General features: G+C 43.4%; 1 protein-coding gene across 2 annotated transcripts; it reads left to right on the top strand.

The window, feature by feature from the left end:
* Positions 1–11987: 11987 nt before the first annotated feature.
* LOC148042536 (pulmonary surfactant-associated protein D-like) lies at positions 11988–18537 on the top strand. Of its 2 annotated transcripts, none has more exons than XM_087702548.1 (4): positions 11988–12377; positions 13584–13682; positions 15973–16056; positions 17419–18537. In XM_087702548.1, the coding sequence occupies exons 1-4, from the start codon at positions 12176–12178 to the stop codon at positions 17796–17798; spliced, it is 765 nt and encodes a 254-aa protein (XP_087558674.1). In that variant the 5' UTR covers positions 11988–12175; the 3' UTR covers positions 17799–18537. The 2 variants fall into 2 exon arrangements, with proteins under 2 accessions (XP_087558674.1, XP_087558675.1); XM_087702549.1 differs by having other exon boundaries at positions 11989–12377; positions 13584–13676.
* The last annotated feature ends 979 nt before the right edge of the window (positions 18538–19516 follow it).

The raw sequence follows: 19516 nt of genomic DNA, 5'->3' as shown, positions 1-19516 counted from the left end.
GCGAAGGCTGGGACGGAGAGCGCGGCGACCGTGGAGCATGTGTAAAGTACTTTCGCCCCCACGCCGGCCCCCCTCACCGCGCGCCGGCCTTCGGGGATGAAGGGGCAGGACTTCCCGGGCGGAAGGCATGCCTGGCTCTGCGGCTCCAGCCCCAGCACCTTTCGGCCGAGCCTCTCCCGCCAGGCGGCCGCCTTCCTCCGCTGAGCGGCCCCGCGCAGCCTCGCCACCCCGGGAGATCGCCAGCGTGGGGGCCTGGGGCGCCGCGGCCAGGGAAGCCAAACCGGGCGGCGGCGGGCAGGGCGCCCGGGTTGCGGTCCCCGAGGCGGGCGGGTGGGCGCACGTGGCAGGCGTCGGCTAGCGGGAGGCTTCGGGCTCCGCTGCTCTCCCGGCTCTTGCCCGGCCGGCGTGGTGTGCTGGGAAGACCGGCGCCGCACCGGCCACCCGCGCGCCCTTGACCGGCAGCGCAGAGCCGGCTGGGGCGCGGAGCGGAGTTAGGCAGGGCGACTGCCGGGGCGGATGGGGTGCTCGGCGCCGGCAAATCCTGAAGGGCTGAGCCGGTCAGCCGTCCCTTCTGCCGTCCCTTCTTGCGGTGGCGGGGGTGACGGAACAGCTCAGTCTATAGGGGCTGGGAACTGGGTGGCTCTCTGCTCGCCGACTGAGAAAGTAGCGAGGTTGAAGGGAGAGACCCGAGGGACGTGTGCATGCTTGCGAGCTTCAAGTTTGAGCGTCGGGAGGGAGAGATTTTCTATCTTTTTTCACACATAAAGCGCACCGGGTTATAAGCCGCACTGCTGGTTTTTGATAAAATTTTAGGATTTTCAGTGCGGCTTATGGTCGTGAAAATACGGTAGATATAGATATAGATATAGATATAGATATAGATATAGATATAAATAGATATATAGATATATAGATATATAGATATAGATAGATAGATAGATAGATATATAGATATATAGATATATAGATATAGATAGATAGATATAGATATTGATAGATAGATATAGATATAGATATAGATAGATATTGATAGATAGATATAGATATAGATATGGATATGGATATGGATATGGATATGGATATAGATATAGATATAGATATAGAGATAGAGATAGAGATAGAGATAGAGATAGAGATAGAGATAGAGATAGAGATAGATATATAGATATATAGATATATAGATATATAGATATATAGATATATAGATATATAGATATATAGATATATAGATATATAGATATATAGATATATAGATATATAGATATAGATATATAGATATATAGATATATAGATATATAGATATATAGATATATAGATATATAGATATATAGATATAGATAGATAGATAGATATAGATAGATAGATAGATAGATATAGATATTGATAGATAGATATAGATATAGATAGATATTGATAGATAGATATAGATATGGATATGGATATGGATATAGAGATAGAGATAGAGATAGAGATAGAGATAGAGATAGAGATAGAGATGATAGAGATTGGTGATGGTGTTATCTTGGTTAGAATTGACTTGGATTTGATTACCTTTGTATCATTGTCATTTAGTGCTGGTTATTACGTAATTTTTTAGATAGAGATATAAGTTTTTCATCAAACAAACTGAATCTCTGTTTGTATGCAACATGAATGCCGGAACATGACATAAAAGTCAGTTCTCACCCCCTATCAATACTTCACTTCGCACAGTTCCTCTTTGGTCTGAATGTTGTCTGAAGGAGCAGAGGCAACAGCAGTGGTCCTACCTGAGGTCACTCCTTTGGTTGTTCCAACACAGGAGGAGGAAACAGAGGTAGCTGTAAGATGTAAGGAGAGTCCCTTAGTAGACCAGGCCTCTGCCACTGGGGCTATTCCTACATATCAAGCAGTGGTGCCAGTGAATGAGTGGTGGAAGCGTATGGGGTTAACAACCAGCTCAGAACTACCTGTGCCTTCTTAGACAGAGATAAAAGTTTTTCACCGAACAAAGTGAATCTCTGTTTTTATGCAACATGAACGCCGGAACATGACACCCAACTCATCCCACAGGGTTGTTCTTGTCAGAAAAATAGGAAGAGGGAAGAATATTGTGTGTGTTCATGTGCCTTGTAAAAATTATAAAGACAAGGCATAAATAAAATACATGACTAAATATCCATTTTGCTCCTCCATTTCTTTTTTCCTTTTTGTTCTTTAGGGTGCTTTTAGATATTTGTCCAATAAAATGTTTTTTGAAAAACAAAAATGCCTACCTTTATGATTGAACAAAAAGCTAAATTTCATGTAGAAGTTAAAAAGGTAAAGGTTCCCCTCGCACATATGTGCTAGTCATTCCCAACTCTAGGGGGCGGTGCTCATCTCTGTTTCAAAGCTGAAGAGCCAGCGCTGTCCGAAGACATCTCTGTGGTCAAGTGGCTGGCATGACTAAACGCCGAAGGCGCATGGAGCGCTGTTACCTTCCCACCAAAGGTGGTTTCTATTTTTCTACTTGCATTTTTTACATGCTTTCAAACTGCTAGGTTGGCAGAAGCTGGGATAAGTAATGGGAGCTCACTCCATTACATGGCGCTAGGGATTCAAACCGCTGAACTGCCGACCTTGCTGATTAACACACTCAGCGTCTTAGGCCACTGAGCCACCCCGTCCCTCAGTATGAGGGAGTTAGTGAACTAAAATTTTAATTTGTCCCCACCCAAGAGTCTAGAAACCCTGCTCTAGGCAACGATGCACCATTGGTATTTTATAGCCACCAGAGCCATGGGATCTGGCCAAATTCTTGGAGTGATTGTCTAATATGTTATTTCCAACTTTTCTTGCACACATTTCCTTTTTTATCTTCTTTGCCATATAGCTTTTTGCCAGTTTCCCCCAGTAAATTCTTTTCAATTTGTTCTGTCCTATCCTGTGTTGTAACATTTTGCAACACACACTTGTTCTTCTTTGTTTAAAGCGAAAGTTGGTTTGTTGATTTGCTTTAAAAAAAAAAAAAAGCAATTCCCCGAGATCACTCTTGCTTCATCTGTTCTTTTCTTCTGCTGCAAATGGTTGCAACGTATTTCAACTGAATTGGGACTGAAGAGTGAATTCCCCTGGAGTTCCCGCAACAGGTAAAAAAAACTGGGGAAATCAGACAACAAATAAGTATTTTTCCCCTGTTGTTTTAGAAAATGATTAATGAAAGAATCAGATTTTGCAAAATCACTGCCTGAGAAACGCATACACGAAGAGTTGGTTTCTTTCATTGCTGTGTAAGTAAGTCCTTTTCCGTATCAAACCTGCTTAAGAAACCTTCTGCTTGTTAATCTGTTTCCTGTGATTTCTGAAGCAGAATCTTAATTATTTTTGACGGGTAAAAAATGTGGAGGGGAGGGGAGATCCAGGTGAGGTGAACAAAACATGACAAGGAAACAAGAGAATAAACTAAAAGGGGAAAGAGAATGCCGCAGCAAGGAATAGACGAAGTTAATGAAGGGGTTTATTTTTTATTCATTTATAAAAGTTTATTTATTTATAAAAGTTTAGCTCAGGGTTGAAAGGAGGGGTCCTCCTTGGTACTCTGAGTTTGCAAATGTTTCATTATCCAAACTAGGTAATATCATCAGACTAATTTAAGTAATGAAATGTCTGCAAGGAAATAATCAAGCTCAGAGAGCACCAAAGGACCCCACAGTCTTCCTCCTCCTCTTCCTCATTGTCATCCTCTTTCTCCTTTCCCCTTCTCCTCCTCCTCCTTTCCCCTCCTCCTCTTCTTTCTCCACGCACCCCATCCTTTCTTCTAGTACTGATGATGTTCCCTAGTTGGGGCAATGAAATATCTACAAGAAAATAATAAAACTCAGAGAGCACCAAGGTTCCCAGAGTCATTGTCCTCCCCCTCCAGACAAACCCCTCTCCCTTCTAGCACTGATGACATTCCCTGGTTGGGTAATGAAATTCTGCAAGAAAACAACCCCTAAAATATCAAATTCTTTTGCCAAATACACTATTTCTGAAACTACTCATTTCCCTTTTTTATTCACAGCACAACACAAGATGTGAAATGTTTATTATTCCACAAAGCAGTCCCTTTGTAGCAATTCTCAAAAGTATCAGATAATCTTCCATAAAATAAAACAAACGTAGGATCAGCAAATCGGTATCTGAGGTGCAGTCAAGCTTAATAAACAGCAGCAGCAGCCTGAAATGTTTTAGGCAAAGTGGGCTAGATTTTTAACTTCTGCATTAAATCAGTAGCGCAACGAACATGATTTTGTGAATCATTTGATAAATAAATGATTCTATATTGTATAGATTACAAGTGCAACAAATTTAAGCTTTGATAGGGCTGTGTCTCTATGTTTGGCTGTTCTGGAATAATTGATACCCCAAAGGATCGATGTTGATGCTACTTTACAGTAAAATCAGCATTAATGAGATTTATTAAATCTTGAGTTACACAGGAAACCACTTAAAAGCAGGAATTAAGATAAACTAAAGGAAATGTGAAGCAGCAAGCTGAAACAAATGAAATTTGAAACAGTAAGATAAAGTAATGCATCATGACTTTGTACGCCATTGAAAGTTGTGACAGTGTGACTATTTATTTACTCAAGCAGAAAAGAAGAAAGAAATAGCCTAAAAACAAGGAAAGCAGAGACAAAACATTCCATGAGGAAAATCTGATATTTTGATGCTATCTTGAGTAGTCCATAGGCTCAAAGGTCCAAAGTGTTTGTTTGTTTGTTTGTTTATTTATTTATTTATTTATTTATTTATTTATTTATTTATTTATTTATTTATTTATTTATTTATTTATTTATTTATTTATTTATTTATTTATTTATTATTTATTTATTTATTTATTTATTTATTTATTTATTTATTTATTTATTTATTTATTTATTTATTTATTTATTTATTTGTCTTGTATGCCGCCCATTCCCGGAGGACTCCAGGCGGCTCACAAAAGACAAGGGAAAGGGGGGAACGAGACAAAGACAACATATTAAAAACAAAACCAACATTCACAATTTCCGTGGAGGTAGATGCTTCTCAGCTCCCCCCAGCCTGCTGGAACAGCCAGGACTTGGTGGCTTTGCGGAAGGCCGGGAGGGTAGTAAGGGTCCGGATCTCAACAGGGAGCTCGTTCCAGAGGGCCGGAGCTGCAACAGAGAAGGCTCTCCCCCGGGGAGTCGCCAGCCGACATTGGCTGGCAGATGGAATCCGGAGGAGACCCAACCTGTGCGATCTAATTGGTCTGAGAGAGGTAATCGGCAGGAGGCGTCTCTCAGGTACCCAGGTCCGATGCCATGTAGGGCTTTATAGGTAGCGACCAGCTACTCAACCATTGCAGCTCCAGCACAATTTCATGAGTCCAAAGTTCAAAGCCTTTATTGTCATGGTATATCATGTATACAATGAAATTGGTTTAGCCTCTACTGGTGCAGTCCATAACAAGAATACAACACAACCAGTAGTGGGTTTCCATTTGTTTTTACTACCGGTTTGCTCGTGCGCTCGTGTGCTCAGAAGCGTCCAGGTGGGTGGGCGGAGCCTCCCACTACCACCGCTACTAGCTCACCCGATCCGGGCCAAACTGGGAGCAACCCACCTCTGAAAACAACATGAATAATATAAAGAATATCCTTATGCAAGTAGTTAGGGGGAGGAACCTAGTCATACGTTTCCATATGTTCATCATATTTTGTGCAACATGTATAGTACTCTGGGGTATGATCTTATATCCAGTGGGAGGATTCAGCCGGTTCAGCCCAGTTCAGGCGAACTGGTAGCTCCAACAATCAGCTGGGTAGCGAACCAGCTCGCTCTGATGATCAGGAGGGCCTGCCCACCCGCTCCTGTGCTTTACTTACCTATATGCTCTCAGCTGATTCATACAGCAGAGTGGATTGCTGTGCCTCAGCTGTGTTACTCCCCAGAAGTAACTTGGAAGGTAAGTTTTGTTAAAGACCACGCAATCACCGAATCAGTTGTTAAACCGGCAGGATCACACCACTGCTTATATCATGGTATATACATATTAGTCATTACATCGGCACCAGTGAAATTTGTCATATTAATATGTTTGTGGTGTTATAGTGTGTTTAAGAGTCTGACAGCCCATGGGTAGAAGCTGTTTTTCAACCTGTTTGTCCAGCTGGTTATACTTCTGTGTCTTCTGCCCAATGGTAAAAATGAGAAGAGACACTGGCCAGGGTGTGAATCATCCCTAAGTATCTTCCTTACTCTGCTAAAGCAGCGAGACCTGGCAATGTCATCCGATGGTGTTAAGGGGCAACCAATGGTTTCTTGTGCTGAATTGATCATTCTCTGTAGTGCCTTCTCAGTCCACGGCTGTTAAACCAGCATACCTAGTGGTGGATTCCTAGCAATTCGAACCGGTTCGGCCGAACTGGTAGTAGTTTGGCGGCCTGGTCACTGAACGCAGGCCTGCCACGCACCCGAACCAGTTCTCCAACGGCGGCACCATCTTGATTTTTGGTGCACAGAACAATTTTCATTGCAATTTTTTCCCCCATTTTTGAATGTTTCGCCCATGCGCAGACCTGTTTTTGTGCAAAGGTTTTGCATGCAATGAACCAGCAGTAACGCCAGCAGCAACCCACCCCGAGCGTACCATACTGTTATATAGTATGTGAGGACACTTTCTATCATGGACCGATAGAAAGAAGTCATCAGCCTTCTCCAGTTCATGAGGAGACACCTTTCTCCATGACCCCAGTAATGGCTGTTATTAGATTGTATGCATTTGATGATCTGTTGCATAATGCCCGACTGATTAACTTAATTTTTTTTTTCAAATATGTTTTATTTTCATTTTCATTTTCATTTCATACAGTCACATATATACTGTGCATAACCGGGGCCATATAACATTGAGCAATAAACACAGTCATCCTTGTCAAAAATACTCCCCAAAATACAAACCCAATATACCACTTCAACCCTCCATACACCCTTTCTTTCACCCCCCTCCAACTTTCCTTTCTCCCCTCCAACATTCCCCTCTCCTACTTCCCCTCCCCCTCTATCACTCCTTTCTCCCAATACACTCCTTCCCTTCCACCTCACCCTCCTTCCGATCCTCTCTCCCACCCTCTCTACCCCTCTTTCTTCTTTCCCTCTGCTCCTCCCTTCGGTGTATTTCTACTATCTATCAATATATTCAGCTTCTTATTTTTACACTAGAATTAAAAAGGCAACAGTATACAAGTGCAATCATGTTATTTTAAAATCTAGCACATACTATATTTCCCCCCTCCCCCCTATGACCCCACCTCCCTTCCCCCCCCCCCCCCCGACTTCCCAGAGCCCGTACACGGTATAGCTTTTTATCAAACACAGTCTAAGATATATTAAAACCAAGGAAATTTAAAAAAAAGAAAAAAGAAAAAAGAAAAAAAAAGTCAATAAAATCTCTGCGTTGAACTCAGCTTCTTGCCATTACACAAACTTTAAGCAGTTTACATTGTTCCTAATCTTAGTTGTTTGATTACCTGCAATATTTCCCCAGAAGTTATTTGTGAGTTCAACTTTTGCCTTTACTCTTCTCTAACTAGGGGTATTATCTCTTTATCTAAGTATCTGTCTATATCTAAACCCTTAATTTTGTCCCCTTTGTACCTCCTTCCCTCTATAACACAATTTGGATACATTTCAAATTTTTCTTTTGATTTCCTCTTCCAATTCTTTTCGTTTTTGCCCTTGTTTATGTCTATGTATTTTGTTTATATTCATCAGTACTCCTCTCATATATGCTTTACTTACATCCCCTACAAATTCCATAAATATACCCTTATTCGTATTCAGAACAAAGTATTCAGATAGCAATTTTTTACAATCATTAATATACTTTTCATATCTAAATAAACTCTCATTCGACCTCCAAGACCTTCTTGCCTGCACTACCCTTCCCAATTCCGTCCAGACTGGGTTATGATCCAAAAGGACCCTCGCCGCAATCTTTGTCTTCTTCACCCTAGAAAATAAATCATTAGTGATTTGTATAAAGTCAATCCTTGAAAGGGATTGATGTCCATCAGAAAAAGGGGTGAAGTCATGCGCCTCTGCATTTCTTTCTCGCCAAACATTTCTCAATTCGAAGTTGTCCATCAAGTCTTTTTCCCTTCTAGAATTAGGTCTAATACAATATATCTTCCAAAGGGATCTGCTTCAATTAATTCAGCCTTAATGTCTTTTCTTAAGTATACAACTATACCATTTTTCTTTTCCGTAGCAGAGGTCACAAAATATTGACCAGGTTCGGGGTTGAACAGATATTTTTGATCAGTTAATTTGATATGAATTTCTTGCAGACAAATTATATCGTTCTTGAACTGTTTGAGATAGTAAAATATTTTCTTTCTCTTTTCTTCTGTAAAGAGTTCAGACCATAACTCCTTGATCAATGGCCGATGATTATTAAGGTTGTTGCAATATGCCTTGTTTTCCCATTCATCTGGTAGTCATACGGCTAGATCTTTGTTCCCTGGTCCCTTGCCCTTCCGGAAGGAGGAAATGGTGCTTTTTGTCTGGTGTGATTTGCTGTTTATCTTGTCCTTCTCGTGGTCTTTCTCCAGATCCAGATAATTCAGGGTGTCCCACCTTCAAGGTCTTGTGATAAAAATCTCGGGCTTCCCATACAGAGTTGAGACGATATTTTTGCTTATCAAATGTAATTATGATACCAAATGGCACATCCCATCTATACTGTATCTGACGGTTTCTGAGTTCTTCCACTAGAAAAGCATAATCTCTCCTGGCTCTTAGCATTTGGGGTGGTATTTCTTTCAAGACAATCAAGTCCTGTCCGCCAATTTGAAGCCTGGTATTATAAGACTTTTGTAGTATCATGTTTCTAAACTCTCTTGTAGTAAAATATATAATTACATCTCGGGGGAGTTGCCTCTGTTTTGCCACCCAAGAGTTAGCGCGATAAATTTTTCCGATCTGCCAGTCAAAGTTGGACCCCGGTCTTTCCACCAGACGGTTAAAAGCCTCTGAGAAAATCTGCTTCAAGTTCTCCTGTTCATTTTCACGCAGCCCCCTGACTCTTAATGCAAGCTCCATCTGTTTGTAATGTATCATAACAATTTGTTTTTCAGCGTTTTCAACTTTTTGTTGCACCACTTCAATTTTGGATGTCAAGTTAGTGTTGGCTTCTTCAAGAACCTCTAGCTTATCTTCCATTTCAGAAACATATTCTGTCAATACAGTTACAAGTGATTAACTTAATTAATAACGTTTGATCCCTGTGAAGGACTTTCAGTGGCCATGTCTGTTTTTCCATCTCTCTTGATCTAAGATGACCTGATAAGCATTGTCTTTTAAACGAGGGAAGGTTATTCCATTTGGCTTCCAGAACGACGCTGATGATTAACTAGTTCAGCCACTATGGAACAAATCAGATATTTGCACATGCAACTATCTGTTGAACTTGCTTAATTTTTTTTCTCAGAAACAAGGAGACACTTTTTTTTTGTTTTCTAGTAGAAACAAACAAGGTCTTCTGGATTATTACACAGCTGGTGGGTGATGCGTGGTAGTAGTAGGCATTCAGTCCAGTGGTGGGCTTCAAAAATTTCAGCAATGGGCTCTCTGCCCAGTTGCCGGATGGATGTGGCCATGGTGGGCATGGCCTAGTCTGCACCTGCACTGGGGGGGGGGGTTGCCTTCCCCAGGCTCCAGAGGCTCTCCTTGAGCTACTGGGAGGGTGAAAACTTCCTCCCCCAGGATCCAGAAGTCCTCCGAAGGCCAGAAACAGGCCCTAACCCTAATCTTAAGCCTTCCGGAACCTCCAGGAGGCTCATTTTCCCCCTCCCTCAGCCTCCGCACAGGCCCTGCACTTACCTTGCATCCAAAATGGGCTGCATGGAAACTCCTGGGAGGGGAGGGATGGACGGGGCAGGGCCAGCCAGGGGAGGGATTTGGAGTTCTCAAACCTGCCATAACATTAGTTACAGGTTCTCCGAACCCGGGCGAACCCGTAGCAGCCCACCCCTGATACGATCCTATTCTTTAATTTTCTTTTTTTAATATTATTTATTTTATTCGCAACATTAAAATGCAACCACCAAAACAAAAGAAAGAAAAAGAACAAAAGGACAAAGTAAAACTAAACAAGACATTTAAAAAGTGCATAGGGTGGATGGGTGGGGGGAAGCCACGTACGCATAATTGCCTCTTCCCAGTTGAATACTGATCAATCTATTTCAAGAATAATAGCCACCACCACCACCCCGCCAAAACAGGCCCACAATTTATGAACTCCTACAACTCTTATCTTTATCTTCAGTCAATTGCAATAGGCAGCTTGACTTGGATCAGCTTACATCCTCCAACAATATCTGTAACACCACAAAATATCCACAGCAGCCCATCCCAGCTCCTTGGGAAGGGCTCGATAAGTAGATAGAAATACTAAATCCAGCCAGAACATCTGGCAGACAGTGCAATGAAACATAATATACAGTATACTGTATTTTTCGGACTATAAGATGCCCCGGAGTATAAGACGCACCAAGATTTTGAAGAGGCAATTTTTTTAAAAAAGGGTTTTGCACTCTGCAGATCTCCCAAAAGTGGCCCGTTTTTCACCAAAATGGGCCTGTTTTTTGTAAAAAAATGGGCATGCATAGCCTTTAGGAGGCTTGTATAGTGCTCCTAGGGGCTGATGGGGCAAAAACAAGCAAAAAACGGACCATTTCTTGCTCATTTTTGCCCTCCCCAGCCGCCAGGAACATTCTGGAAGCCTCCTAAAGGCTATGCATGGCCATTTTGCAAAGGGGGTGGGGTTTGGGGAGGCTAAAAATGCTGTATTCAGTGTGTAAGATTCACCCAGATTTTCACCCTCTTTTTTGGGGGGGGGTGCATCTTATACTCCGAAAAATATGGCAAATATTCCATGATATAGAATCTGTGAAGCACAAATGTTGTAGGTAGTAGCAGGTGGTCTGCTTTGTGGGAGTGGCTTGCTGGCCATGTGACTGGGTGGGAGTGGCTTGCTGGCCACGTGACTAGGTGGGAGTGACTTGCCAGCCATGTGACTGGGTGGGCGTGGTCAACTTGTAAAATGTGGTAAAACTCACTTAACAACACTCTTGCTTGTTGGCTCAGAAACTCTGGCATTTGAAACATGCAAGTCTTAAAGCTGTCAAGTTACAAGACCCTTGCACCCCTAACCCTTTAGAAAAAAAACTCCAGGGGTGTTCAAACTTGACAGCTTTAAGATTTCTAGACGTCAACTCCCAGAATTCCTCCTCTCGCTCTTTATCTTGATGATGTACTGCTTGAGTAGACATTAGAACAATTTCTAATTTTTGGTCCCTCATACAATATGAAACAAGCTACAGCCTTCTTTGCTTCTGATGACCTCAAAACATAGAAAAGAATAGGGGGGCACCATCACCCAGGTGTTCTGACCTAGGCTTGCCAAAAGCACGAAGCTGACTCCTTGTCCTGATAAAACCCCTTTTATTTAGTTTAAAGTGAATTCCTCTCCCGCAAAGTCCCGGCCAACAGTCTTTCAAGTGATTTCACAACTACAGACCTTTATCAGGCTTGGAGAGCTGCCAGGCCGATACATTCCAAATGCCACTCTGTAGTAGCAATTACTTGTCAGGAACAGATCTTCACCCTAATGAATTGAACTAATTGTCTCCTGCAAACTCCTCTCCCCTTTCACCCCTCTTTATTCCCTATGGGAAGGGCCATTCACTTCCACCTGTGCCTTTACTCCCAAGTCAACCCGTGTTCTTTAGCTGTTCCCTTCTCCTGGCAGCTCTATGCATGCGCAAACTGAGAACAGACTCCAGCTCTTCTTCTGCCTCACTGATGTCTGACTCTGAAGGCAGCTGGTAGCTGTCAGACGGCCCTGGCCCCATCTCTGCCTCCAACACAGAGCCCTCATCAGAGCAGAGCCTTCCCCAGACTCCAGGACTGGCCCATGTTCCTCCCCAACCTCCTCATTGTCTGAGTCTGCCACCAGCTTCACGGGCCACAACCACCAGGTTTCCCTCCAATTGACCAATGGGAAAGTGGTGGTGGGGGGAGGCCATCCTATCCTTGTACCACCAGCAGAAACACCACAAAATGTCAGAATGCTCTTTATCCCAAACAAAAGGGAAACGAAATATGTACTATTTTCCTCCTCTTTAGGTCCTGTTCTTAAGATATGCTGCTTCATGCTTTCTACATCCTGGTGTTGGGAGTGGCACTGGTGAAGCCGTCAGATCCTGAGACATGCAGATGTGAAGAGAAAGTCAACATCTGCCCTGTGGTTCCTGGCATGAATGGATTGCCGGGAACCCCAGGGAGTAATGGCTTACCAGGAAGAGATGGGAAGGAAGGACCTCCAGGGCCAAAAGGAGACCCAGGTACAGCACAAACAGTTCTTTAGTTTTTCTCAGATCTATGTTGACCACAAACATTAGGGCCAGAGCAATCGCTCGGTGATAAATTCTACATCCTGTAAAAGGAAGCGAAAACTCTGAACGATTGAGGGAAGTAGGTACGTCTAGTCCAGGGGTGTCAAACTGGATTTCTTTGAGGGCCAGATCAACATTGTAGTTCTCCTCTATGGGCTGGCGAGGGTGGCAGGGAGGGAGATAGGGTGATGCCTCCTGCAGCACTTTACCAGACAAAATGGGTCATGGGGATGCATGACTCATTTTCACCCTCGTCCTCAGCCTCCAGCAGCAATCTGCATACAAAAACAGGCCATGAGGGGGCCTCCTAAACCCCCACATGGCCCTTTTTTGGCCTCCCCAGCCTCCAGCAGCACTCTGCTAGCCAAAGATGGGCCATGTGGAGGCCTTAGCATGGCCCATTTTTGGCAGGGAGAGCGGCAGTAAGCCAGGGAGACCAAAAATAGGGGGTGAGGAGTGCTGTGAAAGAAAGAAAGGAAGAAAGGAAGAAAGGAAGGAAGGAAGGGAAGGAAGGAAGGAAGGAAGGAAAGAAAGAAAGAAAGAAAGAAAGAAAGAAAGAAAGAAAGAAAGAAGGAAGGAAGGAAGGAAAGAGAGGGAGGGAGGGAGGGAGGGATGGGATGGGAGAAAAAAGTGAAGGAGGGAGGGAAGGAAGGAAAGAAAGAAAGAAGGAAAGGAAGAAAGGAAGGGATGGGAGAAAAAAGTGAGGGAAGGAAGGAAGCAAGGAAAGAAAGAAAAAAGTGAGGGAGGGATGGAAGGAAGAAAGAGGGAGGGGGAGGGGAGAGAGGGAGGGAGGGAGGGAGGGAAAAAAGAGGGAGGAAGGACCACAAACTTGGCGCTAGATGCAGCTTCAGAGGACACCTTGAAAGAGCACAGCAATCCAGGGCTGGAAGGCCCCCTGCTCCAGCAGGACATTGTTAAAGTGAGTTTCTGTCTTTTGACCCCCCCAGTCATATGACTACATAGCCACACCCACCGAGTTACATGACACACACCCCAACCAAGCCACACCCACAGAACTGGCAGGAAAAAAAAATCAGATTTCACCGCTGCTCCAAACTTATTATTCTATGTTCTATTTGGTGACCAATGATCTTAGCTATGATGATAATCAGTTTCTTCACTTACCTTTTTGTGCATTTTTAATTGAATTGGCAGGATCAAAAGGAATACAGGGACCCCCGGGAAAAGCTGGACCTCCTGGCTCAATCGGAGATCGAGGGCTGAAAGGGGAAAAAGGAGATAATGCAGGTAAAGGTAAGAGGTAGGAAGGAGCCGAGATTTTACAGAATGCTTTTGGTTTTTATGTAGAATATTAAAGGAATATGCAATGATTGTTTGCTCTCGACACTTTGCATGGTGAAAAACAGTCAAAGCTATCATCTGGGACAGTGGTAGGTTTCTACCGGTTCGGACCAGTTTGGCCGAACTGGTAGTGGTTTGGTAGCCTGGGTCATTGGAACCGGCAGCGACCCAGGCCTGCCACACACCCAAACTGGTTCTCCAGGTGGAGCCATAGGCGCATGTGCAGAACATTTTTATTGCACTGCACATGCACACGGACGCAAAGCATGCCCACGCCATACACCCGCGAGCAAACCGTCAATAGTGTCTGCCAGAACCCACCCCTTCAGTTAGGAGTAACTGAATCTTTGCTGAAATAGATACTATGTATACCTCTTCTTCTCATCCATCTTTTGGTCTGCTTAAACTTCTATACAGTATCCCCTCTATTCGGTCTTTTATGAGGGTAGATTAATCAAACAAGTCTTTGGTAGATCAACTGATTGCATGGATGGATCGCCATAGCACTCTATTAAGGCCATAAAAAAAGGTCTCTTCTTTTCAAGAGTTGGGAGACTGGAACCCAGTAATTGCTGTTATGGGAGAGTGTTGCTTCTGGTGTTGTGTTTTTGGATATTGTTTTTTTTAATTGTTTCATGCATGCTTTTTTATTATTGTTGCTGTGAGATATCTAGCTTTAGGTAAACAACAAGGAAACACAAATGGCACATGGGGTGCAAATTTATGGAATATGACCATATTCCTTTGATTTTTGGTTGTCTTAGACTAGCACCGGGGTCGGCAACCTTAAACACTCAAAGAGCCACAAAGGTCCTAACCAGAAGCCCCCCATTCAATTCTGGAGCCAACTGGAAGTCCAGTTCCCTCCCACACAGACACAGAGTCTCCTCCTAATGAGGCATCCTTTTTCCTCTACCTGTCCTAACCAAAAACCTTATCAGTTGTGGAACTGACCAGAAAATCTGCCCCTTGCCATAAAGTCTCCTCCTGGTGTGCCATGCTCCCCCTCCCCAACCAGAAGATCATCTCAAAATTGTGTCACTGTCCAGCAACAGGAAACCACAGCAGAGGGATGAAAAAGCCACATGCGGCTCCAGAGCCACAGCTTACCGACCCCTGGACTAGCAGCTCTTCTCCTACAGCACATCTAGCTATCCTAATTGTACAAATCAGTGACGTGCGGTGAGGTTCACCGCCGGTGAGGCAAGCGGGCAGGATTTTGCCTTTCCCCCCCCCACCAGCCAGAATAGTGCGCGTGCACGCGCCATCCACCCCATCATCCCAGCTGCACCTGAGGAGAGGGAGGGAAAGCCAAGCAGAGCCCCCCCTTCCCACTTGAAGCCCTCTTAAAGCAGAGAACAAGCCCACTCTATGGCAGACAGGTGTGCTGGCACTTTAAAGGGCATGCCGCCTCGGCCTGCCATACAGTGAAACATGTCCTGGTTTGTGGCCGGGCGGCACGCTGGCACTTTAAAGTGCATTAAGCTTGTCGATTGAAAGATTGGCAGTTCGGAGGTGCGAATCCCTAATGCTGTGTAATGGAGTGAGCTCCCGTTACTTCTCCCAGCTTCTGCCAACTTAGCAGTTTGAAAGCATGTAAAAATGCAAGTAGAAAAATAGGAACCACATTTGGTGGGAAGGTAACACTGCTCCATGCGCCTTCTGCGATTAGTCATGCCGGCCACATGAACACAGAGATTTCTTCGGACATCACTGGCTCTTTGGCTTTGAAATAGAGATGAGCACTGCCCCCTAGAGTTGGGAATGACTAGCACATATGTGCAAGGGGAACCTTTACCTTTACCTTACAATATAACCTAACATAGAGAAAAAATAATGGGGCTTGAAACCAGATTAAAAAGGTATTTATTTACATCTTTTATATATATACCCACCCATCTCACAGAAGTACATCTGGGCAGCATACAAGTATGAAAGCCCCCTCCCCAACTACATACGACTTCAGTGGCCCAATAACAGTAGCCTTACACAGAGTAGGTTGGGAAAATAATCAAACTAACATCTAACCACCTAACTACAATTCTTTGGGGAAACAGTCAGGGCTTAAGGAGGAGCAAACTATTGATACTGTGCAAGGTATGAGCAATCTTGTGTTCTAACTCAATAGGTCTGTGTCATATTTGACACCACGCACAGCCAAGAAGCTTTCTGACATTATATTAAAAATCTGTTTTGTTTCTGACCAAAGTGAAGACTAATTCTCTCCTTTCCTACCCTTTAGAGTTTGGCGTTCTTAAAGCTCAGGTTCATGATTTACAGGCAGAGCTGAAGGTCCTGAAAGAAGCTTTAAGGAAGAACCAGAGAGGTAAGACAGATCAGTCTAATTAGGTACATTTGCAAAGACTTTCATAAATACCTTTGCGGGGTTCTTGGTGCTCTCTGAGCTTGGTTGTTTTCTTGCAGATGTTTCACTGCCAACTCAGTAACATCCAGAGGTGGGTTGTTACCGGTTCGCACTGGTTTGGGTGAACCAGTAGTGGTATTTTGGCCTGGATCAAAGAACTGGCAGCAACCCAGGCTGGCCATGCCCCCGAACTGGTTCCCCAGTGTTTTTTAGGGTTTTTTTTCATATTCTGAGCATGCACACAACAGTTTACAGTCAAATGTGCGGGTGCAGTGAAGCACACACAAAGCAAACCAGCAGCACCAGCAGCAGCAACCCACCCCTGGTAACATCATCATCCTGCTAGTGAAACATCTGCGAGAAAACAACTAAGCTCAGAGAGCATCAAGATCCTCTCATTTCAACCTTGAGCTACACGTTTTTTCCTCTATAAATTTTTTGCTCTGATACTTCCCATGTCAGGTTTCCAAGAAACACCCCCAACAAAAGATGACTCTGAGGCTTGAGTTTCTTCAAAGTTCCACTTTATTAGTGATGTCATATTGACACATCTGGGAAAACCCAAATCTGAAAGCTTCTGGGTTTCCCCACCCAAAAGAAAGTCCAGGTCCCTGCCCCAGCACCCACATGCCCATCGCATAGTCCAATCAATGCACCGTCCCAACTGGGAGATGTTTCCCAGACACACCCCTCTAAGTACAGGGCAGAGTGGCCTTGACTCTTGGAGAAGAGAGTGTTATTTTGACTATCTATCTCCCAGCACCATACAATCCCCCCTCCCAGTTTCCCACAGCACCCAATACCCAAAATGGCTTCCAGCCCTGACATCTTGATGTTCTTTCCGTTCATTTGATGTTAAAAATCAGGAGGATCACGATGAAAACAGACGAGAAAGAATTGTTTCGGTTTCGGTTTCGTTTTATTTATATGCTGGCCTATTCCCAGCAGGACTCAGGGCGGCGCAGAAACCCAAAGGGGGAAAGGGAAACACAAAAACTACAAATACAAGCATTTAAAAATAACCAACAGACACACAAATCGAGAGGGGAAGGGAACTCATCTACCCCAGGCCTGCCGACACAGCGAGGTTTTAACGGCTTTTCGGAAGGCCTGGAGAGAGGTGAGGGTCCGAATCTCTGTGGGGAGTTTGTTCCAAAGGGCCAGAGCTGCCACAGAGAAGGCCCTCCCTCGGGTAGTAGCCAGATGGCATTGGCTGGTAGACGGAACCCGGAGGAGGCCAGCCCTGTGTGATCTAATGGGTCTTTGGGAGGTAATTGGTAGCAGGCGGTCTCTCAAGTTCACTTTGGTTATTTTCTTCCTTAGATTTTCAAGAGTCTGCTTTCCCAAACTTCACCATCATAGGAACCAAAAGATTTGCATCGAATGGAGCTGAAGTCAATTTTGAAACTGGCAAGGCCATCTGCTCCATGTTTGGAGGAAAGCTTGCTTCTCCGAGAAATGCGGAGGAAAACACTGCCCTAGCAAAACTGGCTTCACAGCTTAAAAGACACACTTTTCTTGGGATGACCGACCAGGAGACAGAAGGTAATTTTAAACACCTCAACGGGGACCCAATGCAATACTCACGATGGGCAAATGGCGAACCTAATGGAGTAGAAGAAGATTGCATAGAGTTGTATCTAGATGGCCGATGGAATGACATTCCTTGCAATGAATCTCGATTAATCACCTGTGAGTTTTAATCCAACCACCCTTTTCTGAGTTTAACAGGGTAGTAGGAACAGATTTCCAATGTACTAAATGACATTCACTAAATAACTTCAGAACATGAGCAAAATGACCAGGGGTGAAATTTTAAATTTTTACTACTGGTTCTGTGGGCGTGGCTTGGTGAGTGTGGTGTGGCTTGGTGGGTGTGGCAGGGGAAGGATACCGCAAAATCTCCATTCCCACCCCACTCTGGGGCCAGCCAGAGGTGGCATTTGCTGGTTCTCTGAACTACTCAAAATTTCCGCTACTGGTTCTCCAGAACCTGTCAGAACCCTGCTGGATTTCACCCCTGAAAATGAGCTTATTCACGTTGATATTCAAAAAACTAGCAAGATTTTACAAGGCTTTTCAAGATTTGCTTGGACAATGGTCAAAGAGACCCACATCGGAGTCATTTTGTGTAATTTAATTAGCAAGAAGTGAAAACTGCTACTATTTAGATATCAATATGCTCCAAGGAAATTTTACTGGTTGGAGATTATTATTATTTTTTTGCAAGCACTAAAGAAATGAAAGAAGGGGGATCATAATGATATCAAATCTCTTTTGCTTGTTTCTTAAGAGTAATGAAAACTTCACACATTGCACTTTGGAGGCTACTTAAGAAATGTGGGTTCACATGAGAAATGTTTGTGATAATACAACTAATAAATAATGTATTGGCCATTGCCATGTTTGGATAATCACATATTAAACTTGATGTAATATTTATTTGGGTTTTACTAGTTAAATATACTGTATATAACGTGTGCGATGCTATATTCCACCAAGCCAATATCACTTAACTGCCTTTTAATGTTTTAGCAACCATCTTATCAGGACTACTTATGGTTTTTAATGCAAAATCTTTTCCAGAAGTTGATAGGGGTGGAAAAACATTTTCCATTTTAAAAAAGCCCAAATAGATCACGGCTGTACTATTTGGAGGGGGGGGGAAGTACTTTGATCAATAGCGTGGTCAAACAAAACTCTAATGAATTTCTTAATGGGTAAACATCACATCTCATTCACAGAGTTTGCAGATATTGAAAGCTTCCACATACAACCCTTCTAGTTATTTCCCTATTATTTACCCATCCAAAATGTCCATCAAAATGGGGAAAAAATAAAATTACTACATAAGTTGTTTTAATGACCATCTCGTGTTACAAAAAAGGAACAAAAAAGGAACCAAAGACTGCAGGATGATCTGATGATCTGATCAACAATCAATGCGTCCTGGACTAAATAAAGTCTGACTTTGATTCTTGGAGTGATCAAAGGTAAACAGAAACTCACATAGTTTGGGCATGGAATGCAAGCAGAAGATGATGGATTAGGGAAAAATGATCATATTGGCAAGGTTAGAGGAAGTAGAAGAGGAAGAGAACAAGGAATAAGATAGAGAGTGGGAGGCTCAAGAATTTATTGGAATTTATTTATTTATTTATTTATTCATTCATTCATTCAGTTAGTTCATCACTCATGTACAAGATAATAGGAATAAGAACACAGGAAATGAGTACAAATAAATGGGGACATTAGGACAGGGACGTTAGGCACACTGGTGTGCTTATGCACGCCTCTTACAGACCTCTTAGGAATGGGGTGAGGTCAACAGTAGACAGTTTAAGGTTAAATTTATGGGGGTTTAGGGATGTCAGGTAGTGTATTTTCTGCATTCGGGTTTTGAGCGGTTTACCTTGAGTTT

Source organism: Thamnophis sirtalis, unplaced genomic scaffold (assembly GCF_051295495.1).
Source record: "Thamnophis sirtalis isolate CommonGarterSnake01/CBP01778 unplaced genomic scaffold, rThaSir2_p1.2 scaffold_15, whole genome shotgun sequence".
NCBI classification, from domain to species: domain Eukaryota; kingdom Metazoa; phylum Chordata; class Lepidosauria; order Squamata; family Natricidae; genus Thamnophis; species Thamnophis sirtalis.
The sequence above is the reverse complement of the archived record's forward strand: the minus strand, read 5'-3'. Positions and strand labels throughout refer to the sequence as shown.

Coding starts and splice junctions, on each gene's coding strand:
- LOC148042536 (XM_087702548.1), top strand. CDS start 12,176: ATGCTGCTTCATGCTTTCTACATCCTGGTGTTGGGAGTGGCACTGGTG. Junction 12,378..13,583: donor AGGGCCAAAAGGAGACCCAG/GTACAGCACAAA, acceptor TTGAATTGGCAG/GATCAAAAGGAATACAGGGA. Junction 13,683..15,972: donor AGGAGATAATGCAGGTAAAG/GTAAGAGGTAGG, acceptor CCTACCCTTTAG/AGTTTGGCGTTCTTAAAGCT.